The 26,149-nt window shown below is 42.7% G+C and overlaps 1 protein-coding gene across 2 annotated transcripts; it reads right to left on the bottom strand.

Moving 5' to 3' along the window:
- Positions 1–1,032: 1,032 nt before the first annotated feature.
- LOC107380250 (SH2B adapter protein 2) lies at positions 1,033–24,583 on the bottom strand. Of its 2 annotated transcripts, XR_001572296.3 has the most exons (10): positions 24,384–24,583; positions 11,426–12,362; positions 6,594–6,695; positions 6,349–6,440; positions 5,983–6,083; positions 5,710–5,871; positions 5,419–5,621; positions 4,187–4,361; positions 3,969–4,036; positions 1,416–1,581 (listed from the first exon to the last, which is right to left on the bottom strand). XR_001572296.3 is itself a non-coding variant. In XM_015951405.3 (9 exons), the coding sequence occupies exons 2-9, from the start codon at positions 12,329–12,331 to the stop codon at positions 1,244–1,246; spliced, it is 2,079 nt and encodes a 692-aa protein (XP_015806891.1). In that variant the 5' UTR covers positions 12,332–12,362; positions 24,384–24,583; the 3' UTR covers positions 1,033–1,243. The 2 variants fall into 2 exon arrangements, 1 of the variants encoding a protein (XP_015806891.1); XM_015951405.3 differs by lacking the exon at positions 3,969–4,036 and having other exon boundaries at positions 1,033–1,581.
- Positions 24,584–26,149: the final 1,566 nt, after the last annotated feature.

Below are 26,149 nucleotides of genomic sequence, written 5' to 3'. Positions count from 1 at the left end.
AGTTAGCATAAAGCAGCAAACTTACATCTTTCTATTCAAGCATGGCCACTTAATACAGTTAGTTTTTCTGTCTGTTCCACTTCATACCCACTAATTCACCTGGAGGCCACATAAATCAGAACACTGGGATGCCTTTAAAAAGTCCAAAGTCCCTCCAACAACACTGGATTTGGTATTAAATTATCTTCAAGGCATAACTTTAATCTATATTAACAATGTGTCTAATCTACAGGTTATCAGTGAGTGAACAGAGAACGATCACCAGGCGGAGGGACCCAGAAAATCATGTTTTTCAAACATTACTGTGGCACATGTACTATTTAAAAAATATTTGGACTCTAATAACTCATCACACATTCATAGGATGTCAAGCTGTCTGAAAAATGGAAACTACTTTTAAATCGTGTTTGTGTGCGTCAATAAAAGGCTTAAACCCACTATGCGTGTTTTTAGTGTGTCTGAAGCAGTGAAATTAACACCTGCATCTTATTTTATTAACTCCTGCATTGTCGTTCTAGATGCTATCAACAACGGTCCATTCAAGTCCAAAGCAATTGTCAGGCACCTTTGGGCTGTACATGTCTAAGAAAATAGCTCTACGCTTACACTCACACATGTGTACACTGTACTGGTGTTAGTGGAAAGGCCCCAGAGCGAGAGAGACCTTGTGGAGGAAACCCAGAGGGACAGAGAGGATATCCGGGACAGATTCAAAGCAGCTTTATAAACATTAACAAGAAGCTCTCAGGAGCTCAGAGGGGAGGGATCGGATCGTCAGGGTCATCTCAGAATCAGTCCTCCTGCAGTGGGGGGGTCATATGGCCTCTGCTCCTGGGGAGCTGTGGGTAAGGCTGAACAGGAAATGGTCAAGGGAGGTGAATCAAAGCCACACGACTCCACAGAATGACTTCCTCTTAATGTTCTCAACCTTCATTAATCTTCACTTGTCTTAAAATCCTCTGCTTCTCAAATATCCTTGATATCTTAATTTAAAACAAATTCACAGAAGTTAAACTCATTTGTTACCATGGATTCATTTCTTGGTGTCATTTGCTTGCCATATAAGGAAACTAAATGTCTTTGCAATGAAAAAATATAAATAAAAAATAAAAAACAGACAAAATAATGGGTGATATGGTGATCTAGGCCGTTTTTCCTCATGCACAGAGCGCCCTGTATCACATTAAACCTTCTGCATCCTCCTCAGACAGAAGATAAACAACTCAACCCCGCTCTGAGTCATTTAGTAGAAAGAGTACTGGTTCTCCACAGCTCGGGCCCTCCGAGTCCCATCAGCATCGTGGTAATCGTCAGAGGAGCCACTAGAGGCCTCCAGCAGGCGCTCAGAGCTGTTGCTTCGGCTCTGCAGTCCACCTCCCACGCCTCCTCCAGTACCGGGGTCGCTTCGGGAAAGTGAAGGAAGGGCAGTGGGTGAGGAGGAAGTGCTTGAGGAGAGAGGGGCATCAACAGAGGACCCTACAGGAGCAGCGATTCCGGGAGGATGAAGAGCTGGTGGGGTTGAATCTGTCCTGCAGGCTGCACTGGACGGACTGAGATCTGGAGGCAGGGCCACATCAGCAACTTGTGGGAGGAAGAAAGACGTCTATTTAGTAGAGGATACATTAGTGGAATGAATGAGTCTGAGCTGCTGATGATTATATGTTGGTTTAGCTGAGTAAATGGCTCCTTCATGGAGCTGCATGTAAACACAGGCAGTGTGGGCCTCCTTTATTATCCTTTCTGTTGGTGGCCAATAACACCAACAACACTAGGGCCAAATACATGCCTGACCAGTGTATCAATAAAGCCATTTACACTCCGAAGCAGACCCCCACTCAGTGTGTGTGTGTGTGTGTGTGTGTGTGTGTGTGTGTGTGTGTGTGTGTGTGTGTGTGTGTGTGTGTGTGTGTGTGTGTGTGTGTGTGTGTGTGTGTGTGTGTGTGTGTGTGTGTGTGTGTGTGTGTCTGGCATTCTGGATAAACAGAGGGCCTCTTTTTGAACACTGGGGTGTAGTTGGAGTCTCAGCCTGCATGCTGGCACATGCACACACACACAAACACACACACACACACACATACAGTGAGTATCCCAGCTACTCTCTCTCACACACACACACACACACACAGTTGCACAGGGAGGTATTTATCCCCAGCCAGGAGACAGGAGGGCAGCAGCAGTGGTGTACAGAGTCGTAGCTCTGCTTCCTGTGTCTTTTAAGGATTTAACAGTCATCAACACCATAAATTGACTGAGTTTAAACCAGTTTTGCAAAACAAAAAAATATGTGCAGCACGGTTAAACTGTGTTGACCTCTAGGTATTAAAATGAACAAACATAAATATGTGTTGGGAAAACTTAAAGGGGACATAGTGTATTAAACTGAACTACAGCGCCTTTTAGTGTTTCCACCTGGGCCTCTACTGCCTCTATTAACACTCCAAACGTGAAAAAGAAATCAGTGTTCTGTCAGTGTGTTTGGTTTTAGGAAATATGTGCCTAAAACAAGTTGTTCCAAAACATCATAAATTGGGAAATTGCAATAGGACCACATCTCGTGTAAGACAGATCTGCTGCTGGAAGAACAGCAGTTCTACTTTGAGCCCCCTCCCAGATATCGGAGCTTCTCAGCTTATTGACCCTTTGCACGTGTCGTCAACTCATGTGACCACCCCCTTCGCCATGATGGACGGCAAAACGACCGTTTACACCCGTTGAAACTCCAGTACAGCCTGTCAAAACAAGCCAGTTTGTAGCCTTTTATCACTTTTATTTAGTTGATCTGACAGTAAAATGGTTTTAGCTTGCTGCGTGGTTGGCTGCACTAACAGGCAAGGATGTAAACTCAACTCGTTTCGTTTTTTTAATAACTTTGATGGAGAATGAGGACGGAGATGAACTGCAGCGATCAATCAAGCGGACTAGCAGCCCTCAGATTTGCAGCGAACATGTTTTTACCGGGTAAGATTAACGCTCATTTATTTCACAACGAAGACAGGGACAGGGATAGATGTGATGTGTTTATACTAGTTATTGATAATCCTGATGGATGGGTATTTCACAACTGTAGTGTAAAGCGAGACAATTATTAACAATATTAAAGCTCCGATGTATGATTACGTGTGTTAAAATTACGTTATTTATTTATATGAGGGTCGGCGTTCAGAAATCTTCTCATTCCGGTGTGAGAGCAGCCGCTGAACCCGGTAACACCACCAGCAACAGAAGCTGGTAGGGATACGGACTTTTTAAAAATCAGCTTTGGTGTAAAGTGAAACGCTGTTTATAACATAATGTTATAAATCCAGAGGGGTGAATTTAGGCAAAGTCAGCAACATGTTTACATCGGTGAACAGCTGCAGAGAGAACATAAGCTAACATTGGTAAGCTAGTTAGCATACCGCTCTCTATGAGCCCCCGCTAGATGCGCTACTTTTTCTGAGAACTGAACTGGGCGTGAACTAGTTGAAGGAATGCTGGAGGAGTTTTGTTTTTGTTTTGATCGCAAAAACAATTTCAGGCTCTGCTTTTCCCTTTGTTTAGTACTCGTGTCGCTCACTGTTTACATGCTTTTGCCGTCCACCATGGTGGACCCACGTGATTAGGTGACGTCGGTGCAAAGGGTCAATAGCAGTGAGTGAGGAATGGGTGGGTGTAGTCAACTTTAGCTTGTTTTCTTAAAGGGGCAGAGCCCTGAAATGGCTCATTCTGGAAGGTACTGTCAATGTCTAGAATAAACCTGCTGAAAATCGATTTATGTGTGAAGTATTTAGTGCAAAGAACTTCATAAACGTGTTTGGTACTGACTATAGAACTATTATTACTATTATCAAGTAATTGTATGTCCTCTTTAACTCTAGATGGTCAAATTCAAATGTATCCTACTGATTATCTGAGTTATAAAGAAGCAATGCAGCACTCAAGGACATGTTAAAAGCAAACTAAATACATCTGGGGGTCAAACCACTGACCTCCCCATCTGGTACAACTGCTCCTGTGGTGCATTGCAGAAGCGTTCATCCCCTTCATCATCTTCTTCCTAATTTATTGCATTACAGTTTGTAATTCATTTGACTTTTTCCTGCAAATCTGCCTGATCAAGCGTAAATATGACATCTTTGGAAAAAAGGGATGTGTTCAGTACAGAATTAAATAGCAGTCTGCCTGTATGTCATTCTACGTGATGTACCTGTGGTGGAGCTCCGCGGCACCTGCACATACGAGCGTAACGTGATGTCAGCCGAGCCTCCAGACTCGAGGGGGATCGGGTGGGTGTGGAAGTGTCTCAGCATGTCCGTTACGGTGTGGAACCACAAGTGGTGGACGTGGCACTGTCCATTCTCATTAACAGACAAGCGCAAATGCTGGTGGAAAGAAAATGAAAGGGAAGACATCAGCTGAGGGGTAAATAGAAAGTTTTATGTGAATGAAATTCTAGAGAGAGAGAGAGAGCATGCCAATTAAAAAAAAAAGCAAGACACAGAAACCCCGACAGAGGTCAGGATGTTATATGAGGGGCGTTTTGTTGAGGAGCAGAGCGAAAGCGCGCCAAGGCTGACAGCAGAGGAAGAGGTGGCAGCTCTCACTTCCTCAGTGCTGCCGACTGGCAGGATGTGATGTGCGGGGATTGTGTTACAGAAGATAACAGGTAGAGCTGATGCTCATGCAACTTTTCCAGTGACTGAACATCTTAGAGCTGCAGTCTCCACACTGAAGACATTACTTCAGATCAGCCAAGGAGCTGGCTGCCAGTCAACTTCAGGGTTCATTTCAAGATCCTGGTTCTGGTCTATAGGGCCTTACATGGACAAGCACCATCTTACATTGGTGCTCTTCTTAGTCCCTACACCCCCAGCAGGTCCCTGGGGTCCAGTGATCAAAGCCTACTGGTTGTGCAGCGCACCAGGCTAAAGGTCAAAGGTGACAGATCATTTGCTGCTGTGGCCCCCAGACTCTGGAACTCTCTCCACCTGAGCCTGAGATCAGTGGACTCAGTGGTCTCCTTTAAAAAGCAGCTGAAAACTCACTTGTTCAAGCTGGTTTTTGTGTGACCATCATCACCCTCTCCGTGTTCTGCTCTCCCCACCTATTCCACCTTCCTCAGGATCCACTGATTTCCCTCTTTCCTATTCACTCTCTCTCTTTCTTAACATTTTTAATCACAATCTCATTTTAAATATATTTTTAATAATTTTCTAAATTCTTTTTTATATTTTTGCATTTTTGTTTTTGTGAAGCGCCTCGTGATTTTTATCTTGAGGGGCGCTATAGAAATGATATTTTCTTCTTCTTCTTCTTCTAAATGGTCTATTATTTAAGTAATACTTCTTTTTTGTATCGAGTAATTAGGTATGAAGAGATTATGAACAGGCCTTGCTTAAAGATCAAACCCACTGTTTGTCTCCCTTCTTATCATCTCACCTTGGCTTTGCCCTGGAAGTTGAAGGTGAGAACGTACTCGCCCGGCCTCGTCTCGCTCTGACGGATCACAAAGAGCCCATGGCTCCTGGCTCCGCCCGCAAGCACCAGCTGAGCTGCTCGCACACGAGACAACGTACCGTGGAACCACGGGTAACCAGCCAGGCTGGCATCACCATCCGACTCTTTTGCTCTTTCACCGCCACCTGAATGGTGTCAAACACAAACATTTTACGTGTTTATCTCCATCTGCGATGGTTTTAGTCTCATTATTGCTTAAACCTGCGTCACTACCTGCAGAGTTGTTGGAGCTCTGGGCTTCCGGGGACTGGAGAAAGCGCTCCAAAGGCATGTGGGACGGGTGCTGGGTGAAAGGTGGTTCCCTACAGCGGACTGAGGGGGCGCTGTAATGATCTGCTGCTGTAGGACACGACCTCTCTGGAACCCGATACACACCTGAAATTGTTTGTGCAGATCAAGATTAGTCAGGATCAAAGCATGTAAATATTATGCAACACAAAGCGAGGCATCCGGTGTGTGTGTGTGTGTGTGTGTGTGTTTGCTCACCCTCAGAAAGCAGCTCACAGCTGCAGGACGCCACCATAGAACAGTCCTTAGAGGCCTGACCATGAGGACATGACGCCAGCTCGATGTCATCGCCGCTGTCTCTATACACAAGCAGGAAGGTCAGGACGATCACAGGAACATATACACGTGTGCAAGCACACACATCCAACAAACATGGTTGCAAATAATCTTCCTGTTTACGTCCTGAGCTGCACCTACAAATGTCCACTAGTCCTAAAAAAACCGGAGCCGGTGTTTTCACTCAAACAGCCTGTCAGAAACGCCAGTAACTGGATGATTAATGACTATGTGTGTTTCCCCTTCTTCCCTCTTCAGTAAACAGCAAATATTTATCTGGCGGTTTACCCGGGGTCTATGCAGTCCTGGATATCAGCAACCCAAGAGTTTTTCTGCAGAGAGTCGATGGTTTCCAGGATGTATTCTCCCCCATTTTCCACCTGTGGAAGCAGCCAAAGACAGAGGTCACACATGGAGCTGCTGGAAGTCCCAACAACCTGTTTTCAGGCTCTTCCAGCCCAAGTACAGCGTTTGTATTTTTCCACTTGGGCATGTCAACGAAGGCAGGTGCAAGGCATTTGTGCAGAACGAACCTTAAGAACAAAGGTGTTGTCCTTGTCAGGCATCTCCAGCGGCATGGTGGTCCTCACCTCCACGATGGCTGTAAGAGGGATGCTCACTTTGGGCTTTGAGGACTGGAACCAGTGGACAAACAGACTCATAAAGAGCTGCACAATTGATAAAAACGTGCAATGTCACATCTCTTTTTTATTATTGTGAGGGCATGCAGGGCAGTAATCTGATTTTTCTTTTTAACACAGAGACCAAGAATGGCCACTATCTCACTGGCTGTAACTATTGGTAAATAGCTGCAGATACAAAATTATGCAAGAAAGAAAGAAATTAGGCAAATTTTCTGTTGGAATCCTGCAGATTTGGTCCAGGTGACTCTACTGATTATCTTAGAAGAATTTAGAGGAATCTGAATTATGCAGAAGCATTAAAATAAATTAAAACAATTCACAGTTGGTGTTTTTGTGGGTGTGATAGAAACATATGGTTTATTTCCTTATTTTAATCATTATTCATCCTTATTAAGCATTTATTTCATTTGTTTGTTTAAATGTGTGATTTTTTCTGATGTCGTTCCTTTTCTGGAAAACCAAAAGGGTAAAATCAGGATTCCTCACAAACATTTTCAGACATTTTGGAAACTTTCTGGTGAATATAATTCATCACCGACCGTCACGGCCCAGTGGGATACCAGCTTAGGGAACGCAGCAACCCAAATGTTATATTATATGTTTATTATATTATAATGTGGAGCCATAATTTATAAATGTTTCAATGAGTCAGTTTAATAATTTGGATTAAAATATAAATAATCTGACCTTTCTTCAGTAATGGCTGTTGAACAAAATCTGAGACTGGAACTCCTGTTTAAGGTGGAATGACCCAGATAGAACTAGTTAAGGTACCAACATGCAGCCAGAGATTAATTCAATCTCTTGTAATTGTTTACATTTTTTCAAATACTCCTTTTTATTATTATTCTCTAAAAACAGACGAAAGTATTTGTTTGAGTTTACATGAATTAAAATCATGTTTAGGACAGAATTAGACTGCTGTGCAGCTTACATTAGAATATAAACACAATTATGTCGAGCTGGCGCTCTCTGATCTCACAAAATTAAAAACACAAAGAGTTTAATAACTTTGTCAATGTGTCGCTCTGTGGGTGGCTTCGTTCCAAGCTATAATCACCAAAATCAGAATAAGAAGTTTAATGACATCCTGTGCTTTATTCTGTAAAAACATCTAAAAGCAGAACGTGTGTATTTTTGTTCCATGCCGACCTTTAAATTAGTGGTAAACGTTTAAACACGGAAACGCACAGAACTTTTCCAAACCCTTAACCTTCCTCCTTCCAACCGTATAGTTAAGATTAAAGTGAGAGGATTATTGGTGGAGTCTTTGAAGCCGCACGCTCTAAATTAACAGTGAGATAAAGAATGTTTAAGAATAGAAAAATACTTTTAAAAAAAGGTCTGCAGCAATAATTCCTCAGCTCAGTTTCACACAGTTTCTTTTTGCCCACATCGTTCCTGAAATTATTCACGGAGACAATCAAACACGAAACAGGAAGGGTAAATAAGGGGCTTAAACAGTGCGTGCAGCGTGCATGTGTGTGTGTGTGTGCGTGTGTCAGCTAGAGGTTTATCAGCTGATCTGTCTGGAGTAACGCTGATCTGCCTGAGCAGCTGGCTCCATCCACGCCCACCGCTCCTTTTTCTGGATCAGATGTCAGAAACCACTTCCTGTATTAAACAATTTGACCACTTCCTGTTCCTCCATAATGTTAGTCCAGTATCTCTGGGAGAGATCTGTATTTAGTGCTCTTGTGGTAACTGCAAACAGAAATAAAAGTGTACTTTTTATTTATAGCATATATTGTTTCCTTCTTGTGGTCGGCTGTTCACCTCTGAGACTTTTATCAGTTCATCTTAGAGGTATGTGAAGTATTTACTTGGTGATTTTTTACAGAAATGTGATGTTTAAATGGTGTTTATCTCATAATTATTACCATTTACTTCCACCATCTGTATAAAGAAGTTAAATGTAAACCAGGAGCCTTTTCAGCTATTTTTTTCTCATTCTTTTCCTCCGAAACATTTCTCAAATCAGATAGTTGTGACTAGTAATTTCACCCAGTTTCATATCTGCACTTTTAGCCTCGACGTTCCACAAGTGGGTAAAAATTAGGAGATTTACGTTCATGCCTGGTTTGCAGAAATGTTCCTTGATTGTATTTGAAGCACCCTGCCAAATCTGATCTTAGCGCATTTTCCACCAATTAGTTTTTTTACTACGATCTAAAACAATGATAAAATCTGAAAAACTTGGGATCATCTTACAACCAAATCCCTGTCATTTTTTGCAAGAATTCAAGATTTAGCCAACCAAATTCAAAAATATATATATTAATAATAAATAAATCTGAGACCATGGTCTTGATTCGGAAAAGGGTAGAATGCCTTCTCCGGGTCAGGGATGAGGTCCTGCCCCAAGTGGAGGAGTTTAAGTATCTCGGGGTCTTGATCACGAGTGAGGGAAAACTGGAGCGAGAGATCGATAGGCGGATTGGTGCTGCGTCTGCAGTGATGCGGGCGTTGTACTGGTCTGTTGTGGTGAAGAGAGAGCTGAGTCAGAATGCGAAGCTCTCGATTCACCGGTCGATCTACGTTCCTACCCTCACCTATGGTCATGAGCTTTGGGTAGTGACCGAAAGAACGAGATCGCGGATACAAGCGGCCAAAATGAGTTTTCTCCGAAGAGTGGCTGGGCTCTGCCTTAGAGATAGGGTGAGAAGCTCGGTCATTCGGGAGGGGCTCGGAGTAGACCCGCTGCTCCTCAACATCGAGAGGAGCCAGTTGAGGTGGCTCGGGCATCTGGTCAGGATGCCTCCTGGACGCCTCCCTGGTGAGGTTTCCTGGGCACGTCCAACCGGGAGGAGACCTAAAGGTAGACCCAGGACACGTTGGAGGGACTATGTCTCTCACCTGGCCAGGGTACACCTTGGGATTCTCCCGGAGGAGCTGGCCCAAGTGGCTGGGGAGAGGGAAGTCTGGACCTCTCGACGCTACTGCCCCCGCGACCCGACTCCGAATAAGCGGATGAAAACGGATGGATGGAAATTCAAAAATAGTAAATAGAAAAAAATCAATGTTTTCGTTAAACATGGTATTTAAGGTTGCTAGGCAATGTTTGATCAGTACAGAATACCACAGAAGATAAAAATGCTTGCTGAATATTTTGCCCTCAAAACTCCTGATGTGTGCTCACATCACTGGAGATTCCTCAGTGAACGTGTGATCTTCTGATAAGATATAATTTCATTTTATTCTTTCTTCACATCTTTTACTAAGTTAAACATGCATTGTGAAACATTGTCTAGTCTCAGACCCACACAGGTGATCAGATTCATAAAACCTGCATGCAGTCAGATCAGGTTTCCATGGTAACCGTGTCCAGCTGAACTGATCAGACCTCTCAGCTAATAGGTTTCTGTATACATCTACTTTTAACATTATATTTATTACCCAAGATGTTATTAACTTCAAACAGGGACACTGGCTTTCTAAGTTCTTCTTCTTGCATGACCACTTGATTGGAATTTATCGAGTACAAGCAAGAAAATGTGCATCTATCTCGTATATCTGATGTGTTTTATCTGTGGTGCAACATCAGGTGAAAACTCTAAGGTGACACGTCTGTTAGTCTGTTGCTCCGTGTTATTCTGAGTGTGAACGATTCATCTGGGCCTGCTGTTGTGTCATAATGCAGGTGCTTAGCACAGTGCTGCAGCCTGCCTTCGGATGGATGACCCCAGAAGTGACGTGTCCTGAGCCAGGAGCAGGCGGGAGTGAGATTTTATGGAGTGAGCAGGCTGGTAGAGATACACGTGTTTAATTAACCTCTGAAGCTTCCACTCATCGGAACATCAACACGTGAAACCTCTGTTATTCACTAAGTTCCTCCTGTGCTTTGATCTGACTTTGCAGTGTTAAACAACTCCCATTTTGATTCCTATTTTCTGTTTGCCACAGCAGCCAGTTTGCCAGAGACGAGGAAGCAATCAATAAATACACGAAACAGAAACTTGGAGATCCTCTTGCCTTATAGAAATCAATACGACGGCTTCCTCTCAGTCTTTAGATTCCTCTACTAGCTCCTTCAACCCCTCTCTCCCCCACACTGGCCTCCCACCTGTCCTCAGCCTATTTCCATTCTTTGCTGCCTCATCCACATTCCCGCCAGGCGCGATCAAAGCAGCTGATTTACTTACACTCAGCTGCACAGCCTCGTGGCCTGCTTAAGGTCACAGGCAACGATCTGGAAATCCGGTGCACATAAACACGAAATGTGCACACGCGAGTGTGTGTGTTTTAACCTGAACTCAGCAGCGTCAGCAGGCCTGGATTGCATTTTAATCTTGGGAGGAAGTTAAACTAATAATTAATGTTGCAGTTTAACAACCTCGGAAAATGGACCAAATTAAACGTATAAATGTAGAAAGTATGCAAATGCATGTGTGTGGGTAATTGACATTTTGATCTGTGTAGTGGTTATTGTATGCAGGTGAGTACAGTTCTCCCAAAAACTAACTTTTAGCTGAAATGACCCCAAAAGCTGATCAGATCTTACAGAAACAGCACTAAAACCAACAGGGACACCAGAAATTGGGAGCATGTCAGAAAGAGGAATAAGGGTCTCAATCTATTTTTTTGAGTCATCTCACCTCCTCACCTCCCTCCATTATTCTTCACATATTAAGGCTGCTAAACCTCCAGCATCACCTGAAGTGCTTTCTGACACAGACACTGAACCTATCGATCTCCTCCCTGTCTCTGATGTGTGTTTTTACCTTAGGGGGGACGTAGAACTCCAGCAGGAACTTCTCCACACCATCCTCCCTCTTTGTCTTCCTGAGCAGGAGGCGACACTTTTGCCACTGAGAAGCACCCATGCAGTTTGTGTCGTCAGCCACCATGTATCTCAGCGCCCCCTCCCTCTGGATCTCCAGGAGCTCAGCCTTGTGGCCTTGTGAACCCCTGGGAAGTCGTAGCTTCTGGGACCACCGCTCTCCCCCTCCTGCCTCCCCTGCTACTCCTCCATTTGCCTTCCTGGTCCCCGAGGGGGCATCAGGTTCTGGGGAGGCTCGTCTGTGCCACATCTCCTTCACCCCGTCCACAACACACAGGCTCATGTTCCTCAGGGAGAAGCCTTTCTTGAAGCGAGCTTTCGGGTGGCTGACGGACACGTCCTCTGAGCTGCGGGACTGTCCCAGAACGGACATCTTATGGGTTGTTTGTGGGCCTCGGGAGGTGGTGCTGCCACCGCCTCCCCCATCTATCCCTCCCCCTCCGCTGTCCATACTGTCCAGGGACTCACTCGAAGCCCCAGTGTCCTTGCGCCTCTGGTAGAGGTCGTGACCGTAGGACAGAGGGCAACCCTGGATCCCCAGGAAGGGAACGATGCTGTACTTTGTTGCCGCGTTGCAGCCTTCCTCCCCCGGAGAGGATGCTTGTTTCTCCTTTGCTTGTGTCAGCGCTGCAGAGAAGCACTCCAGGAAGTGGTTGGCAAAGTGCTGCGAGAAGCTGGCATCAGCACCGGGAGAGTCGTAGCATGGGTTCTCTGACAGAAAGCGCTGGAACTTGTCAGCAAAATCTGCAGCGGAAGCTCGAGCATGGAGCTCACAGAACTCTCTCCAGTCAGGCAGCGGACATGAGGAGGAAAGCTCCGGGCTGCCTGGCACCACCGCTCCGTTCATCACTGGGCCATGCCAACCCGCCAAGGAGAGGCTGAGGAGAGGGAAGAGGAGGAGAGAGTTAGCCTTGGATCAACACATCAGCTGTGGTGCAGCCTGGGAGTGTGATGGTGTGACTGGAGCAGACTGTTCACCAGCTTGTGTCTGTCACTATTGAATCTACATCTCAGCAAAGAAAATATATTAAGTTTACCTTCTGATGTTTATTAAAGAGATACTTTGCAACTTTTTCATATTTTTTAATCATTTTCTTGAGCCAGTTTGTGCTAAAATGATCCGTGACAGGGTTAATCCACCCAGCCCCTATCACCCCCTGTGGCCAAAACATACTTGCAACTTCAGAGTACCAGTCTGCTCTGTTGGACATAGAAAAAAATGGAGCTGACATAACTGGCGCTGCAGTCTGCTTCTAGCACGTTTCCTGCATGTTTTGGATCACAAACACAGCTGGTGTGTTTAATTTAGTGATGAGGGCTAGGGGACACTAATGAAGACTGGGGAGACACTTCAGTTAGATTAAGGTGTCAAAAATAAAAAACACAGTAAAAAGATAGGTTTTGCTTTCGGTTCTACTAAACGGACACCAGGGGGTGCTAAAAGCAAGCCAAAACTGCACAGTCTCCCTTTAAAATAGTATTTTTTATGTTATTTCTAATCATGTTTGACAGCCATGAAGAATTGAATGTGAGTAGCTTCATTGATGGGTGTTATTTTTGGTTTGATTCCCATGTTTTACACCAAGTGGTCCCCAAACTTCAGCTTCGGACCCACAAAATGGAAAATGTCAAGACAAACGACCACAGAAATATCTTATTTAACAATAAAACATGATCAAAAAGCTCAATCATTCAAACTGCTTCAGCTAATATTCACGTATACCCACTTAAGACTGTTTAGTTGAGTTTTTGTAACAATTACGCTAGAAACAAAGTTTTAGCAAATGTTTTTCAATTGTATTAAAATTTCTGGAAATCATCTCAGGACCCCAGTGTAGAGACCCCAACATTTGTGAATTGGATTTTAGTTTTAGGGGTTGTTTTTGGTTTATTGTTGGTGTTTCAGATGATCAAGTGTTTTTTATTATTATTATTTTGATCTAAACTAGTGAAACACAATGATGTTTAAACCTTTTAAAATTTTTCTTAAAGCCTTCAGCACCAGGAGCTAAAAACTGAAGCTACAGCTTGAGGGTAAAAAAATAAAGACATGCAGTTTCATTTAGGTGGAATTGTATTTATTTATTTAGAAGAAGTAATATGAAAACAGGTGAGCTTCTGATCATAAACACAACAAGAGATGGAATGAAAAGGATCCAGGAAAATTGTGATAAATCAAAAGATCTCTGTGTATTTAATTATCTGTCTTCAGTCACAGCAGGTTAGCAGCAACATTTCACGGCTCCAGAACACCTCCCATCTCATATTCAACAATTTTTAAGCCTATAATTGCTGTCATCCATTCTTCCATCCTCCGTTTGTTTAGATGAATCAACTAACTCTCGGGCTTTAGCTCTGCCAAACCACATCACATCACGGACACGACTTTTCGCCACAGCGGGAATCTGACACAAAGTCATAATGACATTGCATCAGTAGCGATGATGAGCGTTTCCACCACAGCCCCTCCCTCTCTGCATCTGCATGTCAGCATCAGTGAAGGTAACAAACAATCAGGAACATGTTTCGTTGATTAATGCTGCAGATAAGAGGAAGATGTGCGAGTGAAGCAAAGACATCCTGGATTGGCTAAAACAACTTTCACAAAAAAGCCACTCTGTCTTTTTCCTCTGGTCTCATTGATCTGAATCAAATAACAGACCAGATCACAGAGGGGACGTACTCAGGAGTGCTGTAAAGATCCATTATTTAGCTTTTTTTTTTTTTGGGGGGGGGGGGGGGGCTCTTGAATACAAGATATAAGATTTGATACTGACATTTCTGAGAAACACTGGTTGGAAACAATGGGAAGTAGAGGAAAAGGTGGGGTTAAAAAACCATTGGGAATCTAAAGTTATGGCCCTTTAAAAAATCTACTCAAAATTATTTTTCCACCACACATGTCTTAAAAATATGTCTGTAAAAGAAAAATAAGAATTACTTGCCATTTGACCTCTGAACTACCTCAGTTTGGAGAAACAACTTGTTTCTGACCAGATTGATAAGCTAACAGCTAGTCAAAGCATGACCAAATTGATTGCTGCCAACACAAAACAACTATTATTTGAAAAGACATTACACAAGTTGAAAAATTGGATGAAACAACCTTTAGAATCTTTATGGTAATCAGGCACGTTAGGGTTGTCTAAAAGGTAGGACTGGGTCAAAAAATCGGCATGATTATCCTGCCGTGTGAACTGGGCCTTGTGTGAAATTGATGGTGATGCAGAGATTTAAATTTTAGCAAAAGGCACAATAAACTTTTTCAACTAGATTTATTTAAAGACATAGAAGATCCACTTTGGTCTGGTCCTTGGCTCGACTAGCTGTTAGCTTGTCAATCTAATTCAGAATTTCTCTTTCCATAGAAAAAAGAAAACATATTCACTACTGTTTGATAAAAATGTTAAACAGAGTCCACATTTGATAATTGACATGTTTAATTGAATAAAAGACACTTTTTAGCTACTGTGTCCTGTTGCACCTGTGAAGCACGTGGATGGTAGAATGAAAAATTGAGTCAGTCAACACCATGAAAATCATCATGGAGGATCTCAAGAAGGAATGGATTGTCATGGAACAGATTTTAAGAGAAGAACAAACACATGCACAAAGTGCTGCACCGGTGAGTAGTTATTAATAACTACATTTCAACCACTAAAATACTCTGATGTAAGATTTATTGCTGTAATAAACATTCAAAATCACCAATTATTGGTATGAATTAAGAATTATAATGAAATTAAATGTGATGCACCTATTTATTAATGATAATAAAAACAGTTAAAAGTTATTCAGTGGTCAAAGTCCTAATATGGAAATGTTATTCAACCCTGATCATCTTGTCCAAGTTTTTGAATAAAGCCGAGCTGCAGGTTGTTGCTGCTGCTGAATCTGAACCACAATTTATGATAAGGAGCCACAATCCCACCCTCATGGGTTTGGAAATAAACTAGTTTTAATTTGGGATTAATTACTAGACAGCAAAATCCTTTTCTAGTCATTATTAAACTCATTCATTAAAGCATCCATACCATCCATTCATGCATTCATTCATTCATTCATTCATTCTAGCCAGGTTTACTTGTATGTGAAGCCGCTAATCAGCATGTGTTGTAATAATTACTCCACCATCACCACCCCCTTGTTGCTGGCAGGCCAGCCGATACCCGTTCAGCTATTTAAAACCAGCACTCGGACAACTTTCCACCCATTCAGCAAAAGAAAAATAAAACAACACAGAGAGGTACGTTTCTAAAACTTCTGCCTCTCCGCACAGATGAGGATGTGCCTCGCTCAAGGATATCGAACCGTCTGCTGTAACACTCTCTCACGTGCTCGCGCACGCGCGCACACACACACACACACACACACACACACACACACACACACACACACACACACACACACACAGTCATTGAGTCAGCATGAAACTCAAACCGAGAGACTCTGGAGGAAGTGGACAGCATTATGGTTTTCTGAGGCTCAGCAGACTAGTGAAAAGGCAGACGGGGATGTAAAGTTAAAATGATGACAAAGAGGGCAAAAACGCGAAAAACACAGATGATGGAGTAGAAAAGGTGAAGAAAGGGGTCCAGCTTTGAGATGATTTTACTCCAATATTTTTGTTCAAATCCCAAAAAATTAAGAGAAAGAAAAAACTTGCGATGGAAAAGAAAATTGCGGCTAAAGTCACTGAGCCTAAATTAGCTCCTTATTGTCCCATAAATGTTGCTATTATTGCAACTTTTCATTAAAAGCTCATTTTGAGAGAGTTGGATCAACAGTTTAGCAACAACATCCTCTTCACTCTCCCTGCGGGACTATAGGACGCTAACGGTTCACCGCTGAGGTTGTGTGTGTTTATTTTATGCTCGAACAAGATAGTTATCAGATATTTAAAGGTGAACAAATTCAGCTTTGGGATGACCGAAACGACCCTAAAGGACTCCCACAGTGAAGAAGACATATCACCCCAGAACTGGGGCATCCAGAACTCATCATAAGTGTGAACTTATACTTCAGAAGCACCTGAGAGGCAGCATGGTGATGCGGGTGGTTAGCATTTTGAGTTTGAACCCCAGACTTTATGCATGGAGTGCGCGTGCGTATCAGTTTACTCCAAACAGCAGTGTTTAATCAACCTCAGGTGTGTGTGTGTGTGTGTGTGTGTGTGTGTGTGTGTGTGTGTGTGTGTGTGTATCAATGGTTTTTTTTGTTTCTGATGGGTAGCACCGGCTCCCTGCACGGGATCAGGCACATTCAGAGGACACATGGAAAAATATCAGACTCACAACAGCTTCTAAGATGCATTTGGGGTTGAATTATCAGCAGGTCCAAATGTATAGTCTTGCTTTAAAGTGTGCCTGCATGTGAGAATTTGTGTTATTGTTTTGAAGAATAAAGAATGCTTTTTCCGTCAGTAGACGGAGGGGAGGGGCATGTTTTTCTCTACAAGCCAGCTGCTAAAACAATCAGTAAGTGTGGAGGTGGAGGAGACGAGGGGAACATAAAGAAAATGGGAAGTACTACAGGACAAGAGGGAGGAAGAGACACCACGTAGATTCTCCCATCACCGGGAATCAACAGAGGTTTTTTTTCCAGCGCTGATGAAGCAGAAACAAAGAAAACAGACAAAAAAAAAAGGTCATGAGGAATGTGAAAGTGTTCACCTCCATCCTTCAGGCCTCAGTAGCCCTTTCCTTCCTGTATCTGTTGCCTATCTGTTGTAAAAATCTACCACTACCGTGCCCCCTCCTCCTCCTCCTATTCCTCGTCCTGCTTGTTCTTCCCCCAAGGGAGAAGGGCAGATATCTCTGTCAGATGGTTGGAAGTCCTGTCTGTAACAGTAAACTGACTGGGGAGGAGAGGAAAGAGACATTACAATGCAGGGAGACGTGATCAGCTTCAGCCTGCAAAACACATTAACAAGATCCCTTCACTTCACACACCGCACAGGGCACATGGAGTCTCTGCGCAGAGTCTGCAGCTACATGCTGGTACTGTCACACTGCAGCCGTGCATAAGAGACATGCATGGATTTGTATTTTTAAAGCTCTGTGAGAGATAAACGCTGTGCGTGCAACTGAAGCGACGTCTATATCTAACATGCTGCGAGCAGCCTCTGCTTGCAGAACACCCTCTGCGATTGGCTGATGAGGATGATTGGTGATGTTGTGCTCCCACCCCAGGGAGTTTGAGCCCAGTCGTGTTTTCTAAGATTAGCCTGCTCCACAGCACAGCACATAGTCAGGAGCACACTCAGTACTGTACTGCAATGTACACACAGTTCTGAAACTAGAAGAACAAGATCAGTTTAGGTTTAGGTGCAGGACGAGAGATTCTCAGGTGTTCACACATGAAAAAAACTATTTTGATGTTTTCTTTTTTCGCTATTTCTGTTGCCACCCCTAAAGTGCAACACCAAAACAGCCAAGTAGATCAACAGGAGAAGGGTTTTTACCCGCTAAAGCGGAAACCAAAGGAAGAAACCTCCCAAAACAAACAAGAACTGAACAACAGATGCAGAACATGCCTGAAAAATTAACAAAGACATATTTGAAGTTTTGGTGACATCACTGTCCATGAAGTAGAGCAGGTCAAAAATGTGCTGCTAAATATGAAATTATATTCAATTTAATGTATAGTTCAATGTTCTGTTTCATATAATGCAATATTCTCAGTGATGTAACAGATGCAGATGTAAATACCTGGAAATTACAAATGATCACTGGAGCCCTGATCCCACCTGTTTGCTTCAACGACTGGGAAGAGGGTCTGTGTTGCTAATAGGGGTAGATCAATACATCGGTTGGCTGATATATCCCATTTTTAATACATCTGCATCGGCCGATATTTAGTAAAGACAATTTAAAGTCAGACACATCCCCGGGCAGCCCAGTGCTGCTGCAGAGCTGCTCTAAAGATTATTACCAATTAAAATGTATTTTATATAGCAGTTTTGAATATTTACTACTTATGATTTACTGATTTTTTAAAATGAACTTTGGTTAGATGTCGGACTTTAACACGGCAGAGAACAAAAGTTAAATTTAACAGCTGGTGAAATTCAGTTTTCAAAAATTCTACTTCTGAAATGTGGTGCACCAACTGATGTTATTAATGGTATTTTAGCATGAAAATATGGTGGAAAACGTCTAGAAATCGGCCCAAAATATCGGCAGCACAAATCAGCTAATGGCGGACAATCACTTTTACTTATCAGCATCGGTAAAAGAAAAAACGATATCGGTCCACCTCTAGTTGCTAATTATTTAAAGACTGCTAAAGTATTTCCTGGTCCTCCTATTTTTAGATATGACAAATATCAAAAACGGTTCAAAGTTCTGATCGTCTTGTGTTGCTTTTCCAAAACTGGGTTGGGGGCATTACCTTAAAAAGAGATCCCCAGACATTCCTTCTCCCAGCTCGTCCAGCTTATCCAGAGGGATTCAGAGTCTTTCCCAGACCTGCTATGGGTTCTAATCTGGATCTGCACAAAGATCTCAGAAATTCTTCCATATGAAAGTGTCCACAAGGCATCCTTAACAGATGAACAAACCACCTCAGTTGGCTTTTTCCTCTACAGAGGAGCAGTGACTCTACTGCGATCACCTCAAATAGTTGAGCTCCATTTGAGGCTCTTTTCAGTCGCTTGTATCTTATGTATCAGGTCATGACTCCAAAAGTTAGGGCTGGAGAGTAGATTGAGTGCTAAAACAGCAGTTTTTAATTGGCTCCGCCTCTCTCTTCTTTAAAACAGATTGGCGAAACATCACTACAGATGCTGCTCCATTTACCCCAAGACTCTTCCACATGTGGCAGTTGGTAACTCCAAACCCGGAGATAGCTATCTGCCCTTTTTCCTTCCTTGGCAGGAGGCTCAGTTAGTTTTTGAGATGTTTTTAGACTAACCTAGACAAAAGAAAGTACAGCTTGCTTGGACCATATTACCAGTTTTCCTGATTGCATGCAGAATTATTCTGCAAAAAATTTGGTAAGAAAATCCCCAATGAGACATCTAGTATGGAGGAAAAGAGTAAAAAAAGAGGGAATTTCAAACAAAAAGAGGAATGAAAAACAAATGAGATGGTGACAGCAGATAAAAATCCCAGGAGGTACTGTAGAGGTCGGAGATGGAGGGAGTAAGAGAAAGAGCAGAAGAGGGGTCAGTAGTGATAGACTCCCACCTTCACATCTACTTTCAGATCTGTTGACTTCAGAGGAGCCAGTCAGTGACCTTTGACCTGAGCTCTGATAACGTCTTTAATGAGCCTGAATGCTTCCTCTATCAGCTCCAACATGAGGAGAGGAGAGGAGAGGAGAGGAGAGGAGAGGAGAGGAGAGGAGAGGAGAGGAGTGTTGGCACAAAGGCTGACATTATGAAGACAACACACTCCTGATTCAGACACTGATAAGACGCAGACTCGGAGCAGGTCGGATCAGAGATTAGCATGTTTGCACAAAATAAGGAAGCCAACAGATAAGAATTCCAGACATGACTGAGACTTTCTCATTATCCAATCACCTGGTGGATTCACCTGCAGGAGGATTCAGGCAGCAGAGCCTCATCACACAGATATTAAACACATTCATTAGCGTGTCCTCTAAAGATAGGCTGTTCTTTCCGTTTCTCCTTCTCACGCTTCCCCTGGCGAGTGTTCACAATGTAAACGTTGAGCCGAGTGAGCTCAGGCATCCATATGGCGGCCAGCGATAAAGGACAGAGTGCGTGGGAGATGCACATTGCACCACTGACTTCTATTTCCTGTCTCTCACCCACTTGGTCTAACTAATTCCACAGATGACCACGAGCCTCTCACGGAGACGTGCACAAATATATTCAACAACCTGTGTGAGTGTCGGTTGCAGGAATGGATGGGTTTTCGCTTTAGATGATGTAGAAAACAGTCTGATTATTGTAGCTAATATGTGTTGTATTTTTATTTCTAACACAGAACACTTTTATATTTCTGGTAGCCAGCTCTGCATTTGTCACTAAAACATCAGGTGTGTGCAACAAAACAATGCACAGACAATTCTGGTGAACCTCAAACCCTGATTCTGTTTGATTTGAGTCATGAAAATTCTCACAATGTCACGTTTGGATTCCAGCCAAAATATTCACTATATGTACAAGATCAAACCATGAAATCTTAAGTAGATGCATCAAATTAGATCAATTAATTACATTTTTGACATTTTTATTGTCTTTATTTAGTATATTTTGTGCATGCAGAGTTAAATTCTGCCTAAACTTACACAATGTACACTGGTATTGAATTGTCTGGAAACAACCCTGGACTCCCTACTCCTTTGCATCGCAGCCATAAAAACCTCTCATACCAGCACCTCATAGCCTCTACCTTAGTGTGAAGCTTGTAAATAAAGATAATTGCAGATTGTTGAAACAACAACAAGCAGCAAAGCATGAAAATTTTGATTTAAAAACTAGAATGCAGAAATGCACTGAGTGAAAGACAGATGTCTGGAATCGGCCGATTTTCAGCTTCACTGGCTGAAGCTGCAACCATAAATGCATCAAAGATAAAAAAAAATACATTTAAAGGTTTTAACTGAGAAAAAATAGCTAAAATGAAACATTCACAACTACTCTTCCTTTACACCTCAGCACCATCAGTTAAAGTTCCAGCTGATTCCTAAACAGGAGCTCAGGGATGGATTACACCGTGCTGTGAATGCTCATATAATTGTCGAGATGAGTCGTGAGCTTGGAACTTTGGCTGAGATTCAGATTCTGGCACAGAAGGTGGATTCGATCAAGGATAGAGTTGACGGATCAGCACGGATTGGGATTGATTAACTACGCCATTATTGGATTTAGAGTGGTTGAGGACCAACGGAACTTTAAGACAGAGAGGAAATTATCTCTGTCTGGCCCCAAAACAAGTTCTTATCTGAATCTGGTGCCCTTGAGCCTGTGAGGCTAACCCCGGGTTTCCACAGGAGCCGTCAGCAGCACGTTACTGCAGCAGCACGTCTTGCTCGCGTAAACTGCTGCTTGGCCCTTCCCACGAGAAGCGAAGCAGCAGGGGAGCAGCTGTCACCGACCGAGCACGAAGTCACACGAGTGACTTCGTCAGTAAACACAACAACAAGCAGGAGAAAACTACAACATGGCTCCAAAATGTTTGTGTTTTATGTTCTGTCCGTTTTATAATCGCCAATACGGACCTGAAAAACAAAGGAGACCGCTAGCTAGGTGATAACTTCTCACAGGGACGCACAGTTAGTAACCTTTTTTAAAGTAAAGCAACCGGAAGGCAGTACGTTCTTTATTCTGAAAATCTTGGGAGCTTCTCTCCATTTCCGCGTCTGATTTACTGTCTTTCCTTCCCCAAAAATGTCGAACTTGACCTGTTTCAGAGGCGTTGCGCGTAGAAAATAGAACCGGCGCGTAAAGGCCGTGACATGCTGCTCCTGAGACGCGGCCGACTCGCGCTGCTGACGGCTCCGGTGGAAAAGGTTCTGCTGACCACAGCGGTTCCTATCAGCAGCTATGACGTGCTGCTGCAGTAACGTGCTGCTGACGACTCCTGTGGAAAGCCGGGGTGAAGCGATAACTCCCCCTCAGAAGAAATGTGGAATGCTGCCGTCGCCATGGCAACTCTGTCTCCCTATCCCAGCCTGGGCGGGACTGCAACTGGTGAAGGTCGCTGAATCGTTCCAGGAGTCATGGTGCTCTCTAAATCCAATGACCCTCCCCCTCCAGACGGAGGAGGCGGGCTCTGCTTATCGTGGCTGCATGCACTGATGTTTGGAGAGTCCTCTACCCTACCTCCCCACCTAGTGGACACTTACGTTGTGTAATGTCTGAAGTCTGTTGCATTTCTGTCTGAGGTGTTTTTTGCATAGCAAAGCTGCCCTCCCTGTGGAGGGTAACTCTGAAATGTCTTTTTTTTTCTTCCACCCGACCCAATCCTCATATAAACCCTCTGATCTCTATTAAAGTAGCGCGACTCGGGTTACAAATGACCACAGTCACCAATTCTTGTCATGTGTCTATGTATGTATGTATGTCTGATCTCAGAATTGTGTGTACTGAAACTCTAATTTCCTTCTGGGATTAATAAAGTATTTTTGAATTGAAATGAATTTTGAGACAAATCTACTGGGATGCAACCTCATTTGGTTTCCATAACATCAGCCAAATGGTAAATAAACAAACTCTTATTGACTAAATTGTGATGAAAAGTTTGCATAAAGCGTGCAGATGTTTCAGGTGTTTTGCAATGACAACATGTTCCTTCCATGATCTAGTAACTACAAGTTCCATGTTTTCTTGTGCTTCGTGCGTCTCTAACAAGTCACCACCAGTCACAGCCCATTTACATACTGGCTGGTTTGAAAATAGGGCCAAAGTCAATTAAAGTTTTGTTCTTATATGTGAATAACATATTTTGGGGAAAAAACAGGAAGTGTATGCATCAAATGCATATAAAAAGGTGAACTCTAGAAATAAAAACACCCTAAACAATTATAATTTTCTCAGAATATCTAAAAGCACCTGTTTGCTTGGTCTTAATAGGTGAAACAAACAATAAAAGGTTTATTCTAAGTAAATTACACATTTAAAGTCATTCTTCATTCCAGTTCTTAACTCGTTTTATTGAGCTAAACAATGGTACATTCACTGACCAAGACAGCATCTGATTTTTGAGTTATAGATTGGCCTGATTAACCAATTACGCTGCCTACTGATCAACTCCCATCAGGAACTGATTTTTCTGGGTGCAGCTCATCTCCATCACTTGACACAAATGAGTCCAGTTTACAAAAAATATCAACCAATTTTATGAATACCTACATAAATCTTAACTTTTTGAGCCTCTTAAATTTTCTGAATTTACTGTAAAATTTTAGCTCGGTATAGATTTGAAATCTAAACTTAAAGAGATATTAGGGGGGTATTGTTGCACTGTGGGAGGAAACCAGAAGGAGTGAGGTCCCTGTTGAGACTTAAAGCTCATCCTGCAAGCGACAGAGAACCACTGCGACACCCTGCAGCTGTAAACAGGAAACCTTCATTCTAACGTTTATAGGTTTGACTAGAACCATTGTTATTCTCAGCAATTACATCTATTTAGAGAGACATGCATTTTATGCCTTTTTGTCCTCTAAACTCAATGCTGACCTGCTGAAATCATCAGGATTAAGTCTGAAGCTTCAGTTTTAATGAATTATTCATGCAAGTTTGCAGAAATGTTGCATGATAATCAGAAGAAATGAATGTATTGGAGATCATCTTTGTTGCAGACAGACAGGCATGGCTCCATTATTAGAGTGTTTAAGTTAAAAGCCTCCAAGTCTGATTCAGGTTCAGATCAGACTTATTAGGCTTGAAGCCCATCAACAGGCACATGAGAGGAAGTCAATAGTGGGCCTGTTGCAGGCCTGCTGCAGGCCCGCTGAGCCAGCATGGAGGACTTCATGAATGGGAGTCTGCAGCAGCCTCCTGCTGAATGGCTGACACAAAGCTGTCAGTGAATGGACCCATCAGAGCTCGGATCGGTCCTGACTGATCCCAGGTCTAGCAACCGGATTATCGGAGGACAACCCCCGCCCTCCTTCTCCTTCGCCGCGACCCCTCCTCTCCAGAACCGGGCTGGTCGTGCTGATGCGTTCATCAAACCTCTGCACTTGCTCTCATCCATCAGCAGCCAGACTCTCCGGGTCTGGCTGCTGGGATGGATGGTCCAGGTCCGGGTCTAACACCTGGACCAGCTGGAGGGTTGTTTTGGTTTTCTTCTCTTCACGACATCAGTGGGAAGAATAAACCCAGATAATAAATAAATAAATTAAAAAACCTGACCAGGATCCGGGCGCGCTGAATGAAAGGAAAACACACTCACACACACGCACAAAAAGGCAGGACTCACCTCAACTGAACAGCGCTGGATTCATTGGGTCGCTGAGACGATCCCGGTTCTATTCCGTGAAGAAAGATGCTCAGAATCAGCAATCAGTCATGGTCGGGATGTCATCCCCGGGCTCATCTGGTGGTCTGTGTCCTGGTGTTCGGAGCTCAGAGGGGGGTCAGGTCTGCCTCCATCTCCTATCGACGCAATATGAGCTGCGGCTGCTGCTGCTTAACACTGAGCCCACCTCGGACTTCTATAAATGGCCGAGAATGAATTAAAAAAAACTTCCGGTGTGGTCCTTCAAAATAAAGCTCAAGGTATCGAATCTATCCGTATGCTACAAGTATTTATATTAAATGTGTTTGTGCAAAAGTGTGAGAACATGTATCAGGTCCTATTTGAAAACTATTAATGTTTCCAGATAGACTGATGTAGTTTTGCTCCCTAAGTGCATTTATTTCTGTGTCCTGAAAAGAAAGTTAAATTAAATATTATAAATAACGTTTAATTGGAACAGTATCAAGGTCTGAAGATCCTTGGTGTGCACAATATTTATTTGATATGAGTGAAACTTAGTGGCGATACTATACTCACCGCCAAAATGATGGATTGTTTTTGTCTAAATGTTAACACAACTTACAAGAAAAACAACCAAATTCATAACCTCAGCTGCAGTATAAAATCTCTACTTCTGCAATAATATCAGTTTAAAATGAGCTAATAAATAAAAAGCAATTATACAAACAAATGACACACAGATGAAGTGTAAATAGGGTCATCCATGCTGATTCCAGACTGGATTTCAAAGGCAGGAGCTGAAGGTGTGTGCCTTGGATGACATCAGGTGCAATGTTGACAAAAACATGTGAACTAACCCCGAAGATCTTTATTTTCTTTATTTTTCCCTTTTGTCTGAACTTTTTGTTTTTGTTATTTGTTTGTTCGCTCAGGCTGTTTGCTCTTGTATGTTTCATTCACTGTAAGTTAAACTTGAATACAGTAAAGATTCAGAATGTGAAGATTGGATGTGGACATACAATTCCCAACTATAAACATAAAAACTGTGTGAAAAGGATAGACTGGAAATCTAGACAAATCATTAGCATTTACATACATAGGGTGGCTATAGAACTGTTTTGCATACCTGTAAAACTGAAACAAAGTCTACGTAGTTTTTGTAATGCAACGAATTGCCATAATTAAAAACCTGGTGCATATTGAATGCATGTCCAAGGCCTGTCCATGGCCAATTGTGTTTTGCAGGTGTGTGTCTGTGTTAAGTGTTTTTAAAGCATCAGAAGTATGGGTAAGCGCTTGTTAGTGATACAAAAACTGTAATTTTAAATGCAGAATCATGCAATTAAACAATAATCATGAAAGCTAAATATTTTTGAAAGAAACAATAAATAAACCTATAGATCTGAAATTGACATAAGAACATATTCATAAACCATAAAAGTTTTTTAAGAGAGAAAATCAGTCCACTAAGTGGATGTGGAGAACAGAAAATAAACTGATAGCGAAAGTTTTTCTTGTCAAAAAGTCTGTTAATAAACTGGTTTTGTTTATGACATCTTTTATTGTTGTGTTTGCTGGGGTCTTTTATTTTGAAGGTCATAATGAAACCCTGTTGTGTTCTGTGTCGTTGGTCAAATGACCACAGCTTCCTGTGTGTGTGTGTGTGTGTGTGTGTGTGTGTGTGTGTGTGTGTGTGTGTGTGTGTGTGTGTGTGTGTGTGTGTGTGTGTGTGTGTGTGTATGTGTGTGTGTGTGTGTGTGTGTGTG

Source organism: Nothobranchius furzeri, chromosome 13 (assembly GCF_043380555.1).
Source record: "Nothobranchius furzeri strain GRZ-AD chromosome 13, NfurGRZ-RIMD1, whole genome shotgun sequence".
Taxonomy (NCBI): domain Eukaryota; kingdom Metazoa; phylum Chordata; class Actinopteri; order Cyprinodontiformes; family Nothobranchiidae; genus Nothobranchius; species Nothobranchius furzeri.
The sequence above is the reverse complement of the archived record's forward strand: the minus strand, read 5'-3'. Positions and strand labels throughout refer to the sequence as shown.

Bases quoted from the DNA above. Each gene is read 5' to 3' on its own strand.
- LOC107380250 (XM_015951405.3), bottom strand. From the start codon at position 12,331: ATGAACGGAGCGGTGGTGCCAGGCAGCCCGGAGCTTTCCTCCTCATGT. The intron at 5,872-5,982 runs GTGAGCAAACAC...AAACAATTTCAG, and splicing joins CTGTGAGCTGCTTTCTGAGG to GTGTGTATCGGGTTCCAGAG. The intron at 1,582-4,186 runs GTACATCACGTA...TCCTCCCACAAG, and splicing joins GCCGCGGAGCTCCACCACAG to TTGCTGATGTGGCCCTGCCT.